General features: G+C 41.2%; 1 protein-coding gene across 5 annotated transcripts in view; it reads right to left on the reverse strand.

Moving 5' to 3' along the window:
- The window catches only part of LOC311040340 (titin-like), a 42375-nt gene extending 25511 nt beyond the window's left edge, over positions 1 to 16864 (reverse strand). For 4 of the 5 annotated variants that reach the window (XR_014600257.1, XM_084050560.1, XM_084050563.1 and 1 more), the window contains exons 1-9: positions 16727 to 16864; positions 14942 to 15229; positions 14417 to 14490; positions 14088 to 14265; positions 13206 to 13493; positions 11563 to 11850; positions 11081 to 11154; positions 10750 to 10927; positions 4235 to 4531 (exon numbers count right to left, since the gene is read on the reverse strand). Coding sequence is in view for 4 of the 5 variants with exons in the window: in XM_084050560.1 (XP_083906686.1) it covers positions 4235 to 4531; positions 10750 to 10927; positions 11081 to 11154; positions 11563 to 11850; positions 13206 to 13493; positions 14088 to 14265; positions 14417 to 14490; positions 14942 to 15229; positions 16727 to 16808 (1747 nt within the window). In the remaining variant the exon portion in view is untranslated. The remainder of the gene's footprint in view (positions 1 to 4234; positions 4532 to 10749; positions 10928 to 11080; positions 11155 to 11562; positions 11851 to 13205; positions 13494 to 14087; positions 14266 to 14416; positions 14491 to 14941; positions 15230 to 16726) is intronic. The other variant, XM_084050562.1, reaches the window with a different exon arrangement.
- Between the last annotated feature and the right edge of the window lie 369 nt (positions 16865 to 17233).

Genomic DNA, 17233 nt, shown 5'->3' on the forward strand with positions numbered 1-17233 from the left:
GCGTAGCAGCCAGCACGGCCTTCTTCAGGTATGAAAAAAAATGTATAGAAAATTGGAAATACTCCAGTAAAGAAAAAGTATCTCAAAATTATACTTAAGTACAGTACTTGAGTAAATATACTTAGTTATGTGCACACTAACCATTCAGCTTTGGGGGAGGTAAACTATCCCTTTATGAATAAAATGCTATTTCAAACAATCTGTGTGTAAATACAATATAACTAGCATATCTGCAGTAGCTATAGAGGTGTTCTCCTGACCCTGCTCTTCCTTATGTCCACCTTGGTGTCGGGGTAGGACACCTGGTCGACAATGTCAAGGAGAGAGAGAACAATCAAAAAAAAGATATACAGTATATTATACATAATACCATATCCAGCAGGTACAGTGTGTACATGAGGCTAGACATAAGCTGCATGAACATAGCAGCAGGTATCTAGAAATTACAGATGCAAATAGAGTACCAGCGCATTGTACATGAGATTAAAGTGCAAAGACATACAGTATCAGCTCATTGTTGTTGCTGCTGCTCCTGTTGATTGATCGGATCCAAACAAAGCCCCCCCTTCTCTGCAAGTAAGAATGCATGAACAGATGGATGGATGGATGGATGGATGACCGACAGACAGACAGACAGACAGACAGACAGACAGACAGACAGACAGACAGACAGACAGACAGACAGACAATGCATAAGTGGGACGGACACATGACACTAAACAGAGTTGTGTAGTTTCACATCATAATGTTAACCAAAAGTGCCTCATGAATCAGTTGTTTTCTCTTATCCTATAATCTTATCTTACCCCATTACCGTACCTTATCCATTTACCTTATCTTATCTCTAAAAAACCTCCCTCTGTGTGCTTACCCTCCGTCTTTCTCTGTCTCTGACGTCTGGCCCAGCAGCAGCAGATGGCGATGTTGATGAGCGTTAGAAGCAGACCTGTAGGGAGAAGGCAGATCATTACATTACATTACATTACATTACATTACATTACAGTCATTTAGCAGACGCTTTTATCCAAAGCGACTTACAATAAGTGCATTCAACATAGGTAGGGAACGAAACTACTAATCACCAGAAGTCTTAAGTGCATTTCCTGTAAAAACAAGCAACCAAGAGTATACCTAGCGCTAAGGTAAAAGTGCAATATATCAGCTACCTACTTTCTTAAACACATGAGATAAAATAGCCATCATCAACAAACACATCTCTGTTGCACCTATAGTAAGTATGTAGCTTCATGACCAGATTCACAATGGCAAATAGTGTTACAACATGGAAGTGTGTAGAACAGACACCTTAAATGTTCAAGTGAATAGAGCGGCAAGAAAACATGAGCCTATAAGACTGTCACAGACTCACAGTCACAGATATGATTTGATCGACTGTCTACTAACAGGCTGATGAATACTTCATTGTACGACACAGTTGCACCGGTTAGTAAACTACAGTTCTATGCCCTTGAACAACACAGGGACCAGATGGGTTATATGAGATAGCAACTGGCACACAAACCTATTCCACATGCAAAGATGCCCACCACCAGGCAGAAGTCCAAGCCAAACAACTCCTTGCGGGAAATGACCTCTGGTTGTGTGACAGGGAGAGAGGACCGGGGAGGTGAGTGAATGGTTGTATTTTAGGCTGTGAACACGTGCATTTATATATACACACTATAGTACAGAAACATTTATGACTGATGTCATTTAGCTTTGAGGCGAGGCTGTGTTCAATCACCACTTAGTTTAGATCACTATGAGGGCAATAAAATATGAATGTTTACTCGTGGTCTCACCTTTGGGACAGCTTGGTGTGAGTGTGTCGCTGGTCTCTGAACCACCGGGGATGGACACAGTGCAGGTGAAAGTGCTCTCAGTGTCCACAGGTCTGGTCAGGGTCCTCTGGTTCTCTTTAACTTCCTTCCCATTCTCACTCCATTTAAAGGAAAGGCCCTGGGACTGGAGTTTACACACATTACACATACATACATTAAATAGATAGATAGATAGATAGATAGATAGATAGATGATAGTATTTATTTTATATTTCTCACGTGTGGGACATTGCAGGTCAAGGTGATCTTGGTGGAACAGGTCAAATTTAGTGAAGGCTTTGGGACCTTGTCTGAATTAGAATAGATTAGATTAGACTGCATTAAAGAAAAGTTGCAAGGTAAACGGTTCATGTGCATGCATAGTGCCTTTCACCAAAGCACTTTACAATGTGCATTACAGTCACCCCTTCACACACATTCATACACTGATGAAAGCGTTGAAGGCACCATTTCAAGGCACCAACTTCAATGTCTTGCTCAAGGACACAAAACCAGGAGGACCCAGGAACCGAACTAGGAACCTTCAGATAACAAGACAGCCACCTCCCTCCTGTGTCCATTGATTGATTGATTGAAAGGAGTTATCCCTTAAAAGGCTTTAATGACAGTTAGAGTAGCAATGACTTAGAGTAGCATGAGTAGCATGCCTGTAGTTAAAATAACCTCAATTCATAAAAGCTCAGCATTTAATTGTAGAAAACGGTCAACTGGTTCTAAATAAAGTACTTTGTCTGTAGCTGAAATAAAAATGTAGGTAGTGCATCAATTCACTCCAATATCCTCTATCTATAAAACATGTTTTACCAATTGTAATCTAAAAAAATAGCATAGATCCTATAGATTCGGCATTACATTTTGAATTATGTAATGTTATGAAGCAAACAATACAATTGTAGCTAGTACACATATCGTCTTACCACAACATTAAAACTAGATCATTGCAGATTTAAAATTGTTTGGCAACCACAGTGTTGCAACGTTTACAGATACACAACTTTGTTTAACTCTAGTCTGTACAGACACATGTCAAAAACTAGGAAAAGTGCTCCTCGGAGCACAGGTCTCCGCCAGGCCAGGTAGGTTATTGTGGCCTCCTGTTGGCGCTATAATAGGCCAATGTGAAAAGGTAGACATTTCTTCTTAGGCCTTGCACGGCAATCGGACACTGCATTCATGATTTGAGGCATTTTGTTCAAAACAATTGTTTTGCTAAATTAGACCTGCTGGTGGCGCTATAACAGGCTAATGTTTAAAGTTGGCATTTGCTCCTCAACATAGTGTGAATGTGCGTGCAAAGTTTGACCGCAATCGGATGCTGCGTTCATGATTTGCGGCATTTTGTTCTAAACAAGCCACTACTGCAAACTTTAGATGTAAATCTTAGCCAATCAGGATGGAATATGAAACATCAAACACATCCGTCTTGATCACATGACTATAGAGATCATGCGTACCGATTTGCGTGAAATGTGGATAAAATCGGAAGGAGTAATATAAAAAAAAAATGTTACTTAAGTCGGCCTCCTGGTGGCGCTATAAAAGCCAGATGTGAAAAATGCAGGGCAAGGGTTTTTCCTTGACCTCTAGGGAGTGCACTTACAAAGTTTTACACATATCGGTGCAGTTATAGGTAAAAACACAAATCGGCCTGTTATAGCTCCACCATGAGGCTGATTTGAAAAATTTCAATTGGCATTTCTTCCTCGGCATAGTGGAAATGTACGTGCAAAATTTCAAGGTAATTGCATGCTGTGTCCATGATTTGAGGCATTTTGTTCAAAACGGAGCACTCCTGCAAACTTTGGAAGCCATTGTTAGCCAATCAGGATGAAATATGAAAAATCTGAAAGACTCCTTTCGTTTAATGACTATAGAGATACTGTGTACCGATTTGCAGTATTTTTGGACAAAATCTGTAGGAGTATTGTCAAAAAATATGTTTTGCACAAATCGGCCTCCTGGTGGCGCTATACAAGACCTATGTGAAAACATTTGGGCAGTGGTTCTTCTGTGGCATCCAGGGAGTGTGTGTGCACAGTTTCACTGCGAGCAAGCCAACGGTGCCGGAGATTAGCTGTACACAGACAGAATGACACACGGACGGACGGACAGGGGGCAAAACATACTCTCTCGCCATGCCTTTCGGCCTGGCGGAGACAATAACACTGATGACTGGTGTGCCAAAGGTGAGCCAGAGTTAAAGCAGCACTATGTAACAATAGAAGAGTGGGCAGACAAAATACAACCACTCCAATTGTATAAGTTATATTGTATTAACATACTCTACTACCATACAGATGCACGCACACACACACACACGCTCACTCACTCGCTCACTCGCTCCCTCACTCACTCACTCACAAAGAGTCACACCCACAGACTCTGTGACGTACCAGTCACACAGAAATTCCAAGTCGTTCCAAGATTGTTCAAAATGTGTCCATCAGCATCATACACCTCTGCTTTGTAAATCCCTGCACTAGTAGTCTTCTTCAAGTCTTTCAATATTAAGGAGCCAGATTTATCGATATCCTCTGCACTCCCTTTGGAGAATCTCCCTTTCTTCCTATTGACTAAGACTGTGTCATCGTGTTTCCATTGCAGGTCATGATTTGTGGTGAAACCTCCCTTTTTCAGAGGCAGTGTGTAGGATGATCCCTCTGGGGCACTGTGGTCACACACCTCCTGACCTATAGGAGAGGAGAGGAGAGGAGAGGAGAGGGGAGGAGAGGAGAGGAGAGTTCAGTTGTCGTTAGAACTTGCCGATGCAGATCAAAGTTTGTGTTTGGCTGGAGTATTTTATTATTATTAATATTTGTGCAGACAACTCTGCACAAGGACGTCGGTTTCTGAGGCTTTTCTTTTCAAAATTCAAACACTTTCAAGGTTTTACAATCTTGAAATCTTCTTAAAATCTTCTAAAATAGCAGATCTACAAGATCGCATTGTGAGATCTTCATGTAGGTAGATCGTCTATTTTCAAATGGCCGAAATGTATATAGGGCTGAAGTGGTTAATGTATGTTTTGTAATAATAATAATCAAAATCTACAAAGTAACTATAGTGATTAAAGTGTTCAAATAAATGTAGTGGAGTAAAAGTAACAAGTCTCACAAGTCTCCGCCAGGTCAGGTAGGTTATTTTGGCCTCCTGGTGGCGCCATAATAGGCCAATGGGAAAAGGGTGGCATTTCTTCCTAGGCCGTGCACGGCAATCGGACACTGCATTCATGATTTGAGGCATTTTGTTCTAAAAATGTGTTTTGCTAAATTTGACCTGCTGGCGCTATAACAGGCCAATGTAAAAAGGGTGGCATTTGTTCGTCAACGTATAGTGCAAATGTGCGTTCAAAGTTTCACCGCAATCGGAGGCTGCGTTCATGATTTGCGGCATTTTGTTCAAAACGGGCCACTCCTGCAAACTTTAGATGTCACTCTTAGCCAATCAGGATGGAATATGAAAAATCAAACAGATAAGTCTTGATCACATGACTATAGAGATCATGTGTACCGATTTGCGTGAAATTTGGATCAAATGTGAAGGCTTAATATCAAAAAATGTGTTTTACATAAGTCGGCCTCCTGGTGGCGCTATAAAAAGCAAATGTGAAAAATGCAGGGCAAAGGTTTTTCCTTGACGTCTAGAGAGTGTGCATGCAAAGTTTTACACAGATCGGGACAGTTATAGGTAAAAACACGAATTGGCCTGTTATAGCGCCACCATGAGGCTGATTTAAACATTTTCAAATGGCATTTCTTCCTCGGCCTAATGGGAATGTGTGTGAAAAAAATCACATAAATTGCATGCTGTGTTCATGATTTGAGGCATTGTGTTTGAAACGGAGTACTCCTGCAAACTTTGGAAGCCAATTTTTGCCAATCAGGATGGAATATGAAAAATCTGAAATTAGACGTTTCTTTTAATGACTATAGAGATACTGTGTACCGATTTGTGGGATTTTTGGCCAAAATCTGTAGGAGTACTGTCCAAAAATGTGTTTTGCACAAATCGGCCTCCTGGTGGCGCTATAAAAGGCCCATGAGAAAAATTTGGGGCAGAGGTTCTGCTGTGGCATCCAGGGAGTGTGTGTGCACAGTTTCGCTGCGAGCAAGCCAACGGTGCCGGAGATTAGCTGTACACAGACAAGACAGAATGACACACGGACGGACGGACGGACGGACGGACGGACGGACGGACAGGGGGTAAAACATACTCTCTCGCCATGCCTTTCGGCCTGGCGGAGACAACTAATGAACAGACCTAACAAACAGACTAATAAACAGTACATAAACAGGTAGTGAGTGAGTGTCAGTTACCTGTGGAGATGATGAAGCAGAAACACAGCAAAAGGAGTAGTTTTGTCGACACACACACCTTCATCCTCTCCATCAGCTTCATCTTCTACTACTGACAGACGACAGTAGACACACCGTGGCGTCTTTGCAAGGTTTTTTTTTCTCTGTGTAAGAGTCTTTGTGTGTGTGTGTGTGCGCGCGCGCGCGCATGTGTGTGTGTGTGTGTGTGTGTGTGTGTGACAGCACTTGAATTTGGGTATTTCCAAGTTCCCCTTTTTTAACCCATCAATGTGCAGTTACGGGGAACTGAAATACATTTCAGACGGGGTCACAGGGAGCGGCTGACGCGCGTCTGCGGGGTTGCATTGCTCATGGGACGGCCTTGCACGCCGTGCAGGAACCTATTTGACCAGGAGATAGGAATAAGCCTAGATGCATATCAATTGTCCATTGTGTGACCTGTAGTGTAGGTGTTAAGCGACGTGCGTGTCACGTCATTAAAAGACAGTGCAACCACGTCCCAATTCAGCATTGCAACACTGCGCATATGTCATTCTTTTTCTTCTTTTTTTATAGAGGTTATTTACCGTGTGTGTGTGTGTGTGTGTGTGTGTGTGTGTGTGTGTGTGTGTGTGTGTGTGTGTGTGCGTGTGCGTGCGTGCATGTGCGTGTGTGTGAGATACATTAGAATATAATAACATCTACAAACCAATATATAAAGCCCGGTAAACACGTCAAAAAGCCTATTAACGGAACCTAGCAAGTTCACACTTTTTGGGTGTGACATGCACAATGTCCTAAAGTTTAAACCAGACTTCACACCCACATTATGTTTCAGAAATGTGTCAGTTTCCTTATGCTGCCGTGCGTCATTAAGAGTGTTACTGACATGAACTGGGTTACAATCATGACAAAGGTGGGAGACGACACACAGGAGTAACTTAAAAGTTATTTTAACTAAAAACAACAAACTTTACAAAACATACACATTAGTGTGAGTAGTCAGTGGTATCAGTAGTGTAGTGCCTGTATGGATGTGTGAAAGTGTAGTGTAGGTGCAAGTGCAAAAGCAAATCCAAAAGCAACCAAACAAACAAGCTGTTGCCTGGTAGTAGAGAGAAAGACAGAATGGTCTTGGCAAGCCTGCTTTAAATACTCCAGGGACGAGTGGTGCACCCATTTCAGATGCTGTCAATGCACTGAATGGAACATGATCACGTTTAATCAGACCATTGATTGGTCTAAGTAGGTGAGATACTGACCTAGCCACGGGGCTCAGTAGGTGTTTTGTATAAAGTATAGTTTTGGACGGAGGCGCGCCGTCTCAAGCGTACTTGAGCCACGAGAGACACCACCGAGCGAGCTAAAGCGAGCGCGCTGCCGTGCCGAACGCTGCCAAGTTCGCTTGAGCCGACTCAGCGCCGTCCGAGTTATGTACCTTTAGGCACAGAATCGTATATCATGTTTTGGGGCGAGCGTTTGCCCACGGGTAGGTCAGTATATCTCACCAATCAATAGTCTGATTAAACGTGGGTAGGTCAGTATCTCACCTACTTAGACCAATCAATAGTCTGATTAAACGTGATAATGTCCCATTCAGTGCATTGACAGCATCGGAAGTATCTCGTCCCATACTCACCCCTGGCAGGCTGGCCCTCTCCTCCTACAGGACAGAAAAGAACATTAGGACCAAATACAAACCAAACGGATAAACGGTACAAACAGATGAACACAACCTACAGTGGTCATCATCACACATACACACTATGCACTCATATCATTATGCACTCGCACGCAGGTGCGGGCACACACTATATAATCATCATGGCACACTTTAAAGTGCTTGAAGGTGCTGTGCATGGTTCCTATCTAAATAGTGTCCATATGTGTATGAGCGCATTGCACATTATGTGGCTAGAATATGTATCTACATGTATTTACTGTATGTATAATGTATGTGTGCATATGTTTTTGTGTGCAGTCTGATATGAATATGAAAGTGTCATGTGCCAGTGGGGTATATGGGGTATTGTGAGGGGTGCTTTGTGTGTATATGTGCATAAATATGTTCCTCATTGCAAGCGGTTTAGGCTACTTCCCTTTACTGAAAGCCCATTTTTTGTCCAAATGTGTTGCAACTTCATTATTTAATGTGTAACCATTACCCAGCAACTGTAGAGGGGTTTGAGACTATAGCTTGAAAGTGATTCCATTGCTTTATCTTTTAACCACTATACTTAGTTGACCGGGGTCTCCCAGGGCTCTATAACTTGGTCTTTTTTTTCTTTCTTTTTTTCCTTCTACTCTTTGCCGAAAACACCACCCCTGCCTGTGTGGGGTTGTTTCAAGAGGAAATGATCCAGTCAAGAAGTCAAAATCTCTCATAACTATGAAAACGTATCTTTATTATTCAAGGGTACGTTTTAAAGCTATGATATCTGTTTTTTTTTTTTTTATCAAGGGTGCTTTTAGACCCCTTTTAGAAGTGCTCAAGCAAAATGTAATTAAAACAAAATATCCATAAACATTTCCCATCAGTTTAGTTTTTTTTAAGCCTTTCATGCAACTTGATAAGAGGCTTTCCGAGCTAGCTCACCATATTTATCGGATTTAACTCATCAATGTCTGTTGACAAGTTGAGAGATTTGAGACAAGCTTCACGGCGGCCATAACAGAATAGACAACACAAATATATCTGGTCAGGAATAGCTCTCATCCAGACAGAGGTGGAGGTGCTGGTAGGAAAGATAATGTACATGAAGACAAAATAAACCCTCCCACTTTCTTCTTTCAGGAAGGGACCGCATGCACACTCCAAAGATGATGGACTTAATGCTTAATTTTTTTTATTTTAATGTGTTGTGAAAATGAAAAAAATGAAGCATTAAGTGAGCTTTGTTTTGTTTTCATGTAGACAATTATATCTGAATTCATAATCACGAATGTTGTTGACCTGCACAGCACCAAAATTACGCCCGATTTATATTACCGGACAAATCCCAGTATAGCTCATAACCCATCCGGATAGGGCTACTATATGATTAAATTATAGTGAAACCATGATGAATACATTCATTGACCAGTACAATAATAAATCAAAATGCAAACATTTGTTTTTTGCATTTTTGCTTTATTTGATAGCAACAATCAGAGAAAGAGAGAAGTGTGTGGGTGTGCCCAACATTTTTTTTTTGAACTCAAGTAAAAGTATCAATACCGCAATTTAGAAAAACACTATTACAAGTAAAAGACCGGTAATCAAAATTTACATGATTTAAAGTAAAAAAGTATTTGCATCAAAATATACTTAATGTACCAAAAGTAAAAGTACTCATGTGTCGATTGATTGATTGATTGATTGATTGATTGATTGATTGATTGATTTACACCCCCCTCCTCCCCCCAACCCCCGCCCACACAAAGAGTCACGGCAATACACTCTATGACATACCAGTCACACATAGATTCCACCTGCTAGTTTTCACAATTTGTCCATCACCATCGTACACCTCTGCTATGTAATTTCCTGAACTGTTTTTCTTCAAGTCTCTCAGTTTTAAGGAGCCAGATTGATCGAGACCAAGGGAGTGCAGAGGATTTGTGTTTCCATTGCAGTGGATGATCTATGGTGAGCTCTCCATATTCCAGAGGCAGTGTGTAGGATGACCCCTCTAGGACACTGTGATCACACACCTCCTGACCGAGAGGAGAGGAGAGGAGAGGAGAGGAGAGGAGAGGAGAGGAGTTATCCCTTAAAATGTTTTAATGACAGTTAGAGGTGCATGATCTAGAGTAGCATGTGTGTAGTTAAAACAACCTCAATTTATAAAAGGTCAGCATTTATTTGTGGAAAACGGTAATTACCTGGTTCTCAATAAAGTACTTTGTCTGTAGCTGAAATAGAAATATAGGTAGTGCATCAATTCACTCCAATATCCTATCTATATCCTATCTATAAAAATGTTTTACCAATTGTAATCTATAAAATAGCATATATCCTATAGATTCGGAATTACATTTTTAATTAGGTAATGTTATCAAGCAAACAATACAATTGTAGCTAGTACCCATATAGTCTTACCACGTCATTAGGTTGCCGAACAAACTAGATCATTGCAGATTTTAAATTGTTTGGCAACCACAGTGTTGCAACGTTTACAGATACACGACTTTGCTTAACTCTGTACAAACACATACAGCACTATGTAACTTTCCTCTTCTACTCTGGATTTGAACCCGGTTTCCTGCGCAAGTGCTGAATTTATACCATTTAGCTAATAGAGCCTGCCTGCTTGCTCAGGGAATTGAATTGAATCTTGACCATCAGGTCAAAATTCCTGTGTCAGATCCCATGTCTACCTGAGGCATGACCTTTGACATGATCTAAATGTCTCAATAGAAGAGCAGGCAAATCGGATCCGATTGTAAAAGTTATATTGTATTAACATACTCTACCATACAGACGGGACAAAATGACATTGAATTCATGAAAAGAAAGTGACATAGTGCCACTTTAAAAGACCATTTAGTTCATAAGATAACTAAGGATAACAACAAAACACACAGAATTACATTTAGATCACTATGTGGACATTAAAAAGGTGAATGTTTACCTGGGGACTGGCCTTTGGGGCAGCTTGGTTTAAAGGGGTCGCTGGTCTCGTTGTCACCGGGGTTGGACACAGTGCAGGTGAAAGTGCTCTCAGTGTCCACAGGTCTGGTCACATTCATCTGGTTCACGTCAGGAACTTCCTCCCCATTCTCACTCCATGTAAAGGAAAAGCCCTGTGGCTGGAGTTTACACGCATTACATATATTAGATACATTAAATAAATGAGATATATTAAGATTGAATTAGGCAGGTAGAAAGATGTTTCTTTTACTCTTTTATTTACTTTGTTTTATTTACTGTTATTTAACAGTGTTTTTTTTTATGTTTCTCACCTGTGGAACATTGCAGCTCAAGGTGACAGTCTTGGCGGAACAATGACGGTTTACAGATGGCTTTGGGACCTTTTCTGATTAGATTAGATTAGATTACATTAGTTTAGATTACAATAGGTGACCTAAAATTGTATTGGATAAATGGTATACATTCCATTATGTTGGATTACATAAAAGTGTATTTCATTACATTATAATATACCCATATACATACACACACACACACACACACACACACACACACACACACACACACACACACACACACACACACACACACACATATTCAGTATATACACATTCAATTTGGTTATATTACATTAGATTACATTAGGTTAAACTGCATTAGATTAACTCTACAAAACAGATGACGCACGCGCGCGCACACACACACGCACACACACACACACACACACGCACACGCACACGCACACGCACACGCACACGCACACGCACACGCACACACACACGTTGTGACATACCAGTGACACATAATATCCAACTTTTTCGCGCCACTAATTCGCCATCACCATCGTACACCTCTGCTTCGTAATTTCCTGAACTGGTTTTCTGCAAGTCTCTCAGTTTTAAGGAGCCAGATTGATCGATATCCTCTGCACTCCCTCTGGAGAAGACCCTTCTCTTCCTATTGACTATGACTGTGTCATCGTGTTTCCATTGCAGTGGATGATCTGTGGTGAGCTCTCCATATTCCAGAGGCAGTGTGTAGGATGACCCCTCTAGGACACTGTGGTCACACACCTCCTGACCTATAGGAGAGGAGAGAAGAGAAGAGAAGAGAAGAGAAGAGAAGAGAAGAGAAGAGAAGAGAAGAGAAGAGAAGAGAAGAGAAGAGAATTGATAATTCAAAATATGCTCCTCATTGACTTACATTGTACGCTGAAACAGCTCTCAAAGTCACTCTTTTAGCACAAAAACGAACGCAAACAAAGTTGATTCAGACAATATAGAGCATCACCAAACCCAGTACTGTTTTTTTTTTAAATAAAAATGTCAACTTCCTGATGATTTTGCCATTTTTAATAAGTAGAAAACCCGGACTGGATCCGCGGATCCGGATCCAGATCTTCAAATAGTAAAATCAACAGGAAGTTGACATTTTTATTTAAAAAAAAAACAGTACTGGGTTTGGTGATGCTCTATATTGTCTGAATCAGCTATGTTTGGGTTCATTTATGTGCTAAAAGAGTGACTTTGAGAGATGTTTTACCGTACAATGTAAGTCAATGAGGAGCATATTTTGAATTATCAATTTCTAATCAATGGAGCAATTATTTTTGATTTCTTGTCCACCTTTGGAGTTACATCATGGCAAGGTAACTACACAACCCAAACCTCTACCAAAGTGGTCTTACCCTTTAAAGCAGCACTATGTAATAAATGTCCTCTTCTACTCTGGATTTGAACCCGGTTTCGTGCGCAAGTGCTGAATTTATACACTGAGCTAATAGAGCCTGCCTGCTTGCTCAGGGGATAAATTGTATCTTGACCATCGGGTCAAAATGTGTGTGTCAGATCCCATGTCTACGTGAGGCATGACCTTTGACACCATCTAAATGTCTCAATATAAAGAGCAGGGAGACAAAATACAATCACCCCTATAGTAAAAGTTATATTGTATTAACATAGGTAACCGCCTTCCATTCCGACATCTCGCCACTCCGACAAGTGGCTTCCGCGTGCGGTTAAGGTTAGGGTTAGGGTTAGGGTTAGGTATAGGGTTCGTTCACGTCGGAAAGGTGACATGTAACCATTAACATACTCTACCATACAAATTGGACAAAATGACATTGAATTCATAAAAAGAAAGTGACATAGTGCCACTTTAAAAGACCATTTAGTTCATAAGATAACTAAGGATAACAACACAACACACAGAATTACATTTAGATCACTATGTGGACATTAAAAGGGTGAATGTTAAAAGACCGGCAATCAAACCTTACGTGAGTTAAAGTAAAAAAGTATTTGCATCAAAATATACTTAATGTACCAAAAGTAAAAGTACTCATGTGTCGAGTGATTGATTGATTGATTTACACTCCCCCCCGCCACCCCCCACCCACCCACCCAAAGATTCACGCCAATACACTCTATGACGTACCGGTCACGCATAGATTCCACCTGCTAGTTTTCACAATTTGTCCATCACCATCGTACACCTCTGCTATGTAATTTCCTGAACTGGTTTTCTGCAAGTCTCTCAGTTTTAAGGAGCCAGATTGATCGATATCCTCTGCACTCCCTTTGGAGAATCTCCCTCTCTTCCTACTGACTATGACTGTGTCATTGTGTTTCCATTGCAGTGGATGATCTGTGGTGAGCTCTCCATATTCCAGAGGCAGCGTGTAGGATGACCCCTCTAGGACACTGTGGTCACACGCCTCCTGACCTATAGGAGAGAAGAGAAGAGAAGAGGAGAGGAGAGGAGAGGAGAGGAGAGGAGAGGAGAGGAGAGGAGAGGAGAGGAGAGGAGAGGAGAGGAGAGGAGAGGAGAGGAGAGAAGAGAAGAGAAGAGAAGAGAAGAGAAGAGAAGAGAAGAGAAGAGAAGAGAAGAGAAGAGAAGAGAAGAGAAGAGAAGAGAAGAGAAGAGAAGAGGAGAGGAGAGGAGAGGAGTTAACTTTGCTTAACTCTGTACAGACACATGTCAAAAATAACACTGATGACTGGGGTGCCAAAGGTGAGCCAGAGTTAAAGCTGCACTATGTTGATGTCCTCTTCTACTCTGGATTTGAACCCGGTTTCCTGCGCAAGCGCTGAATTTATACATTGAGCTAATAGAGCCTGCCTGCTTGCTCAGGCGATAAATTGAATATTGACCATCAGGTCAAAATTCGTGTCAGATACAATTCGTGTCAGATAACAAGAAAGTGACATAGTGCCACTTCAAAAGACCATTTAGTTCATAAGATAACTAAGGATAACAACACAACACACATAATTACATTTAGATCACTATGTGGACATTAAAAAGGTGAATGTTTACCTGGGGACTGGCCTTTGGGGCAGCTTGGTTTAAAGGGGTCGCTGGTCTCGTTGTCACCGGGGTTGGACACAGTGCAGGTGAAAGTGCTCTCAGTGTCCACAGGTCTGGTCACATTCATCTGGTTCACGTCAGGAACTTCCTCCCCATTCTCACTCCATGTAAAGGAAAGGCCCTGTGGCTGGAGTTTACACATACATGAAAAACACATACATCAAGTCCATTAGATGTGTTAAGATTGAATTAGGCAGGTAGAAAGATGTTTCTTTTACCCTTTCATTTACTTTGTTTTATTTACTGTTATTTAACAGTGTTTCTTTTATGTTTCTCACCTGTGGAACATTGCAGCTCAAGGTGACAGTCATGGCGGAACAATCACGGTTTACAGATGGCTTTGGGACCTTTTCTGAATAGATTAGATTAGATTACATTAGTTTAGATTACAATAGGTGACCTAAAATTGTATTGGATAAATTGTATACATTCCATTATGTTGGATTACATAAAAGTGTATTATATTACATTACATTATAATATACCCATATATATATATACACACACACACACACACACACACACACACACACACACACATATATATACACATTACATTTTGTTATATTACATTAGATTACATTAGATTAAACTGCATTAGATTAACTCTCTACAAAACAGAGGACGCACGCACACACGCGTGCGCACACACAAACACACACACACACACACACACACACACACACACACACACACACACACACACACACACACACACACACACACACACACACACACACACACACACACACACACACACACACACACACACACACACGCACGCACACACACTTGTGACATACCAGTGACACATAATGTCCAACGTTTTTGCCCCACTAATGTGCCATCATCGCCATACACCTCTGCTTCGTAATTTCCTGAACTGGTTTTCTGCAAGTCTCTCAGTTTTAAGGAGCCAGACTGATCGATATCCTCTGCACTCCCTCTGGAGAATCTCCCTCTCTTCCTATTGACTAAGACTGTGTCATCGTGTTTCCATTGCAGTGGATGATCTATGGTGAGCTCTCCATATTCCAGAGGCAGTGTGTAGGATGATCCCTCCAGGACACTGTGGTCACACACCTCCTGACCTATAGGAGAGGAGAGGAGAGGAGAGGAGCATTTTGTCAGTATTGTGCAATAGCTCTGGTCTTTGGCACAGTTCGCTGATATAACTGCATTTTAAGTGAGTGAGTGAGTGAGTGAGTGAGTGAGTGAGTGAGTGAGTGAGTGAGTGAGTGAGTGAGTGAGTGAGTGAGTGAGTGAGTGTGTGAGTGTGTGTGCGTGCGTGCGTGCGTGCGTGCGTGCGTGCGTGCGTGCGTGCGTGCGTGCGTGCGTGCACTTCAAAGTTACAACAAGAAACAGAGGAACCGTTTATACCTAACAGCATTTCTGAACACAGACAGTTCAGATGTTCAGTGTCGTCAGAGCTTGCCTATGCCGATATCTTTCAGTCTTTACTCAATAAAACATTTGTGCAGACAACTCTGCACAAGGACGTCGGTTTCTGAGGCTTTTCATCCATGAAATGTCCAGAGCTAATAAATGTCTATTAGTACAATATATGACCCGCCTGCATATCACGCCATCACCACTGAATGCACTTCACGCCGATTCACTTGTTTCCTTAACCCTGAAGACCTGAAGCCGATTTTACAAAATGTCTTCTAAATCCTAACAGTGTTTTTGAAAAAAACGTAAGTTACTATAGCAGTGGTTCTCAAACTTTTTCATGTCAAGGACCCCAACATTTATATGTATTTGGCCAAGGACCCCCCATCTCAAAATATGTTGTTCCAGGGACCCCCCGGAAGCACAGATTTGAGTTACAAATGTTCGGTTGAAAAGAAATACATATTCAAAGATTTGCACAATTTTTCACGATTTCTCAAAAATAGCAGATCTACAAGCTCATAGCGCGGCACTCGCTTTTTAGCTCAAATAAAAAAATGACACATATGCTTCTCCAGGTCTTAATGGGTAAAAAAAAAATCACACTTAATCCAAAACCGTCTCATTCTAAGTGTTTGTGTAGAAGTGGCATAAATCACTGAGACGTGAGAAATATGAAGTTACAGATGAATAGACAGTGGAAAGCAAAGCATTTCAACATTTCTACTGACTGAAATGTGTTCATTTCAAATATGAAATAAACTTTGACAGAAAATAAATCAACCGACCGATCATCCAAATAACCGAATACTGTAATGGACTAATGTAAATGTTAGACAGACGACCCCCGCCCCCTTTGCTTTGACTCTCACCCCCCCCCTATTGTTTGTAAATAGTGTTATTTTTTTCTGTATTTCTATTTGTACGTGATTTCTCTTTCTGTATTTTTGTGTTGGTATTTGAACTGTTTGGTGCTACTATATATGTCTATGAATTGAATACCAAGGACCTCAATGGAAACAAGACCGCAAGGGACTTTTTGGGACGGACCTGTTATTAACTGTACTTGTGCTCTTTTTTACATTCATGCCTAATAAAATATTCAATCAAAATTCAATCAATCAAGACTAATGAACAGACCTAACAAACAGACTAACAGACAGTACATGAACAGGTAGTGAGTGAGTGTCAGTTACCTGTGGAGATGATGAAGCAGAAACACAGCAAAAGGAGTAGTTTTGTCGACACACACACCTTCATCCTCTCCATCAGCTTCATCTTCTACTACTGACAGACGACAGTAGACGTGCCGTGCCGTCTTAGCGAGGTTTTTTTCTGTCTGTCTGTGTGTGTGTGTGTGTGTGTGTGTGTGTGTGTGTGTGTGTGTGTGTGTGTGTGTGTGTGTGTGGGGGGGCTATTGCTGATGAGACAGAAATACTTAAAATATTGCTGACAGCTCATTGCAAGTGGTTTAGGCTACTTCCCTTTACTGAAAGGCCATGTTTGTCCAAATGTGTTGCAACTTGATTATTAAATGTTTAACCCTTACCCATCAACTGTAGAGGGATTGTTTTATCTTTTAAACAGACAATGTCAAGGTAACACAAATCATCTCTTCTGGGGGCCCCTGGCACAAAACATTTTCAGATGGGGTCGGCGGCCAAATACATATGATTTTGGGGGTCCTTTGACATGAAAACGTT

The sequence above is a fragment of the Gymnoscopelus microlampas genome (assembly GCF_963454915.1).
Source record: "Gymnoscopelus microlampas genome assembly, chromosome: 24".
Taxonomy (NCBI): Eukaryota; Metazoa; Chordata; class Actinopteri; order Myctophiformes; family Myctophidae; genus Gymnoscopelus; species Gymnoscopelus microlampas.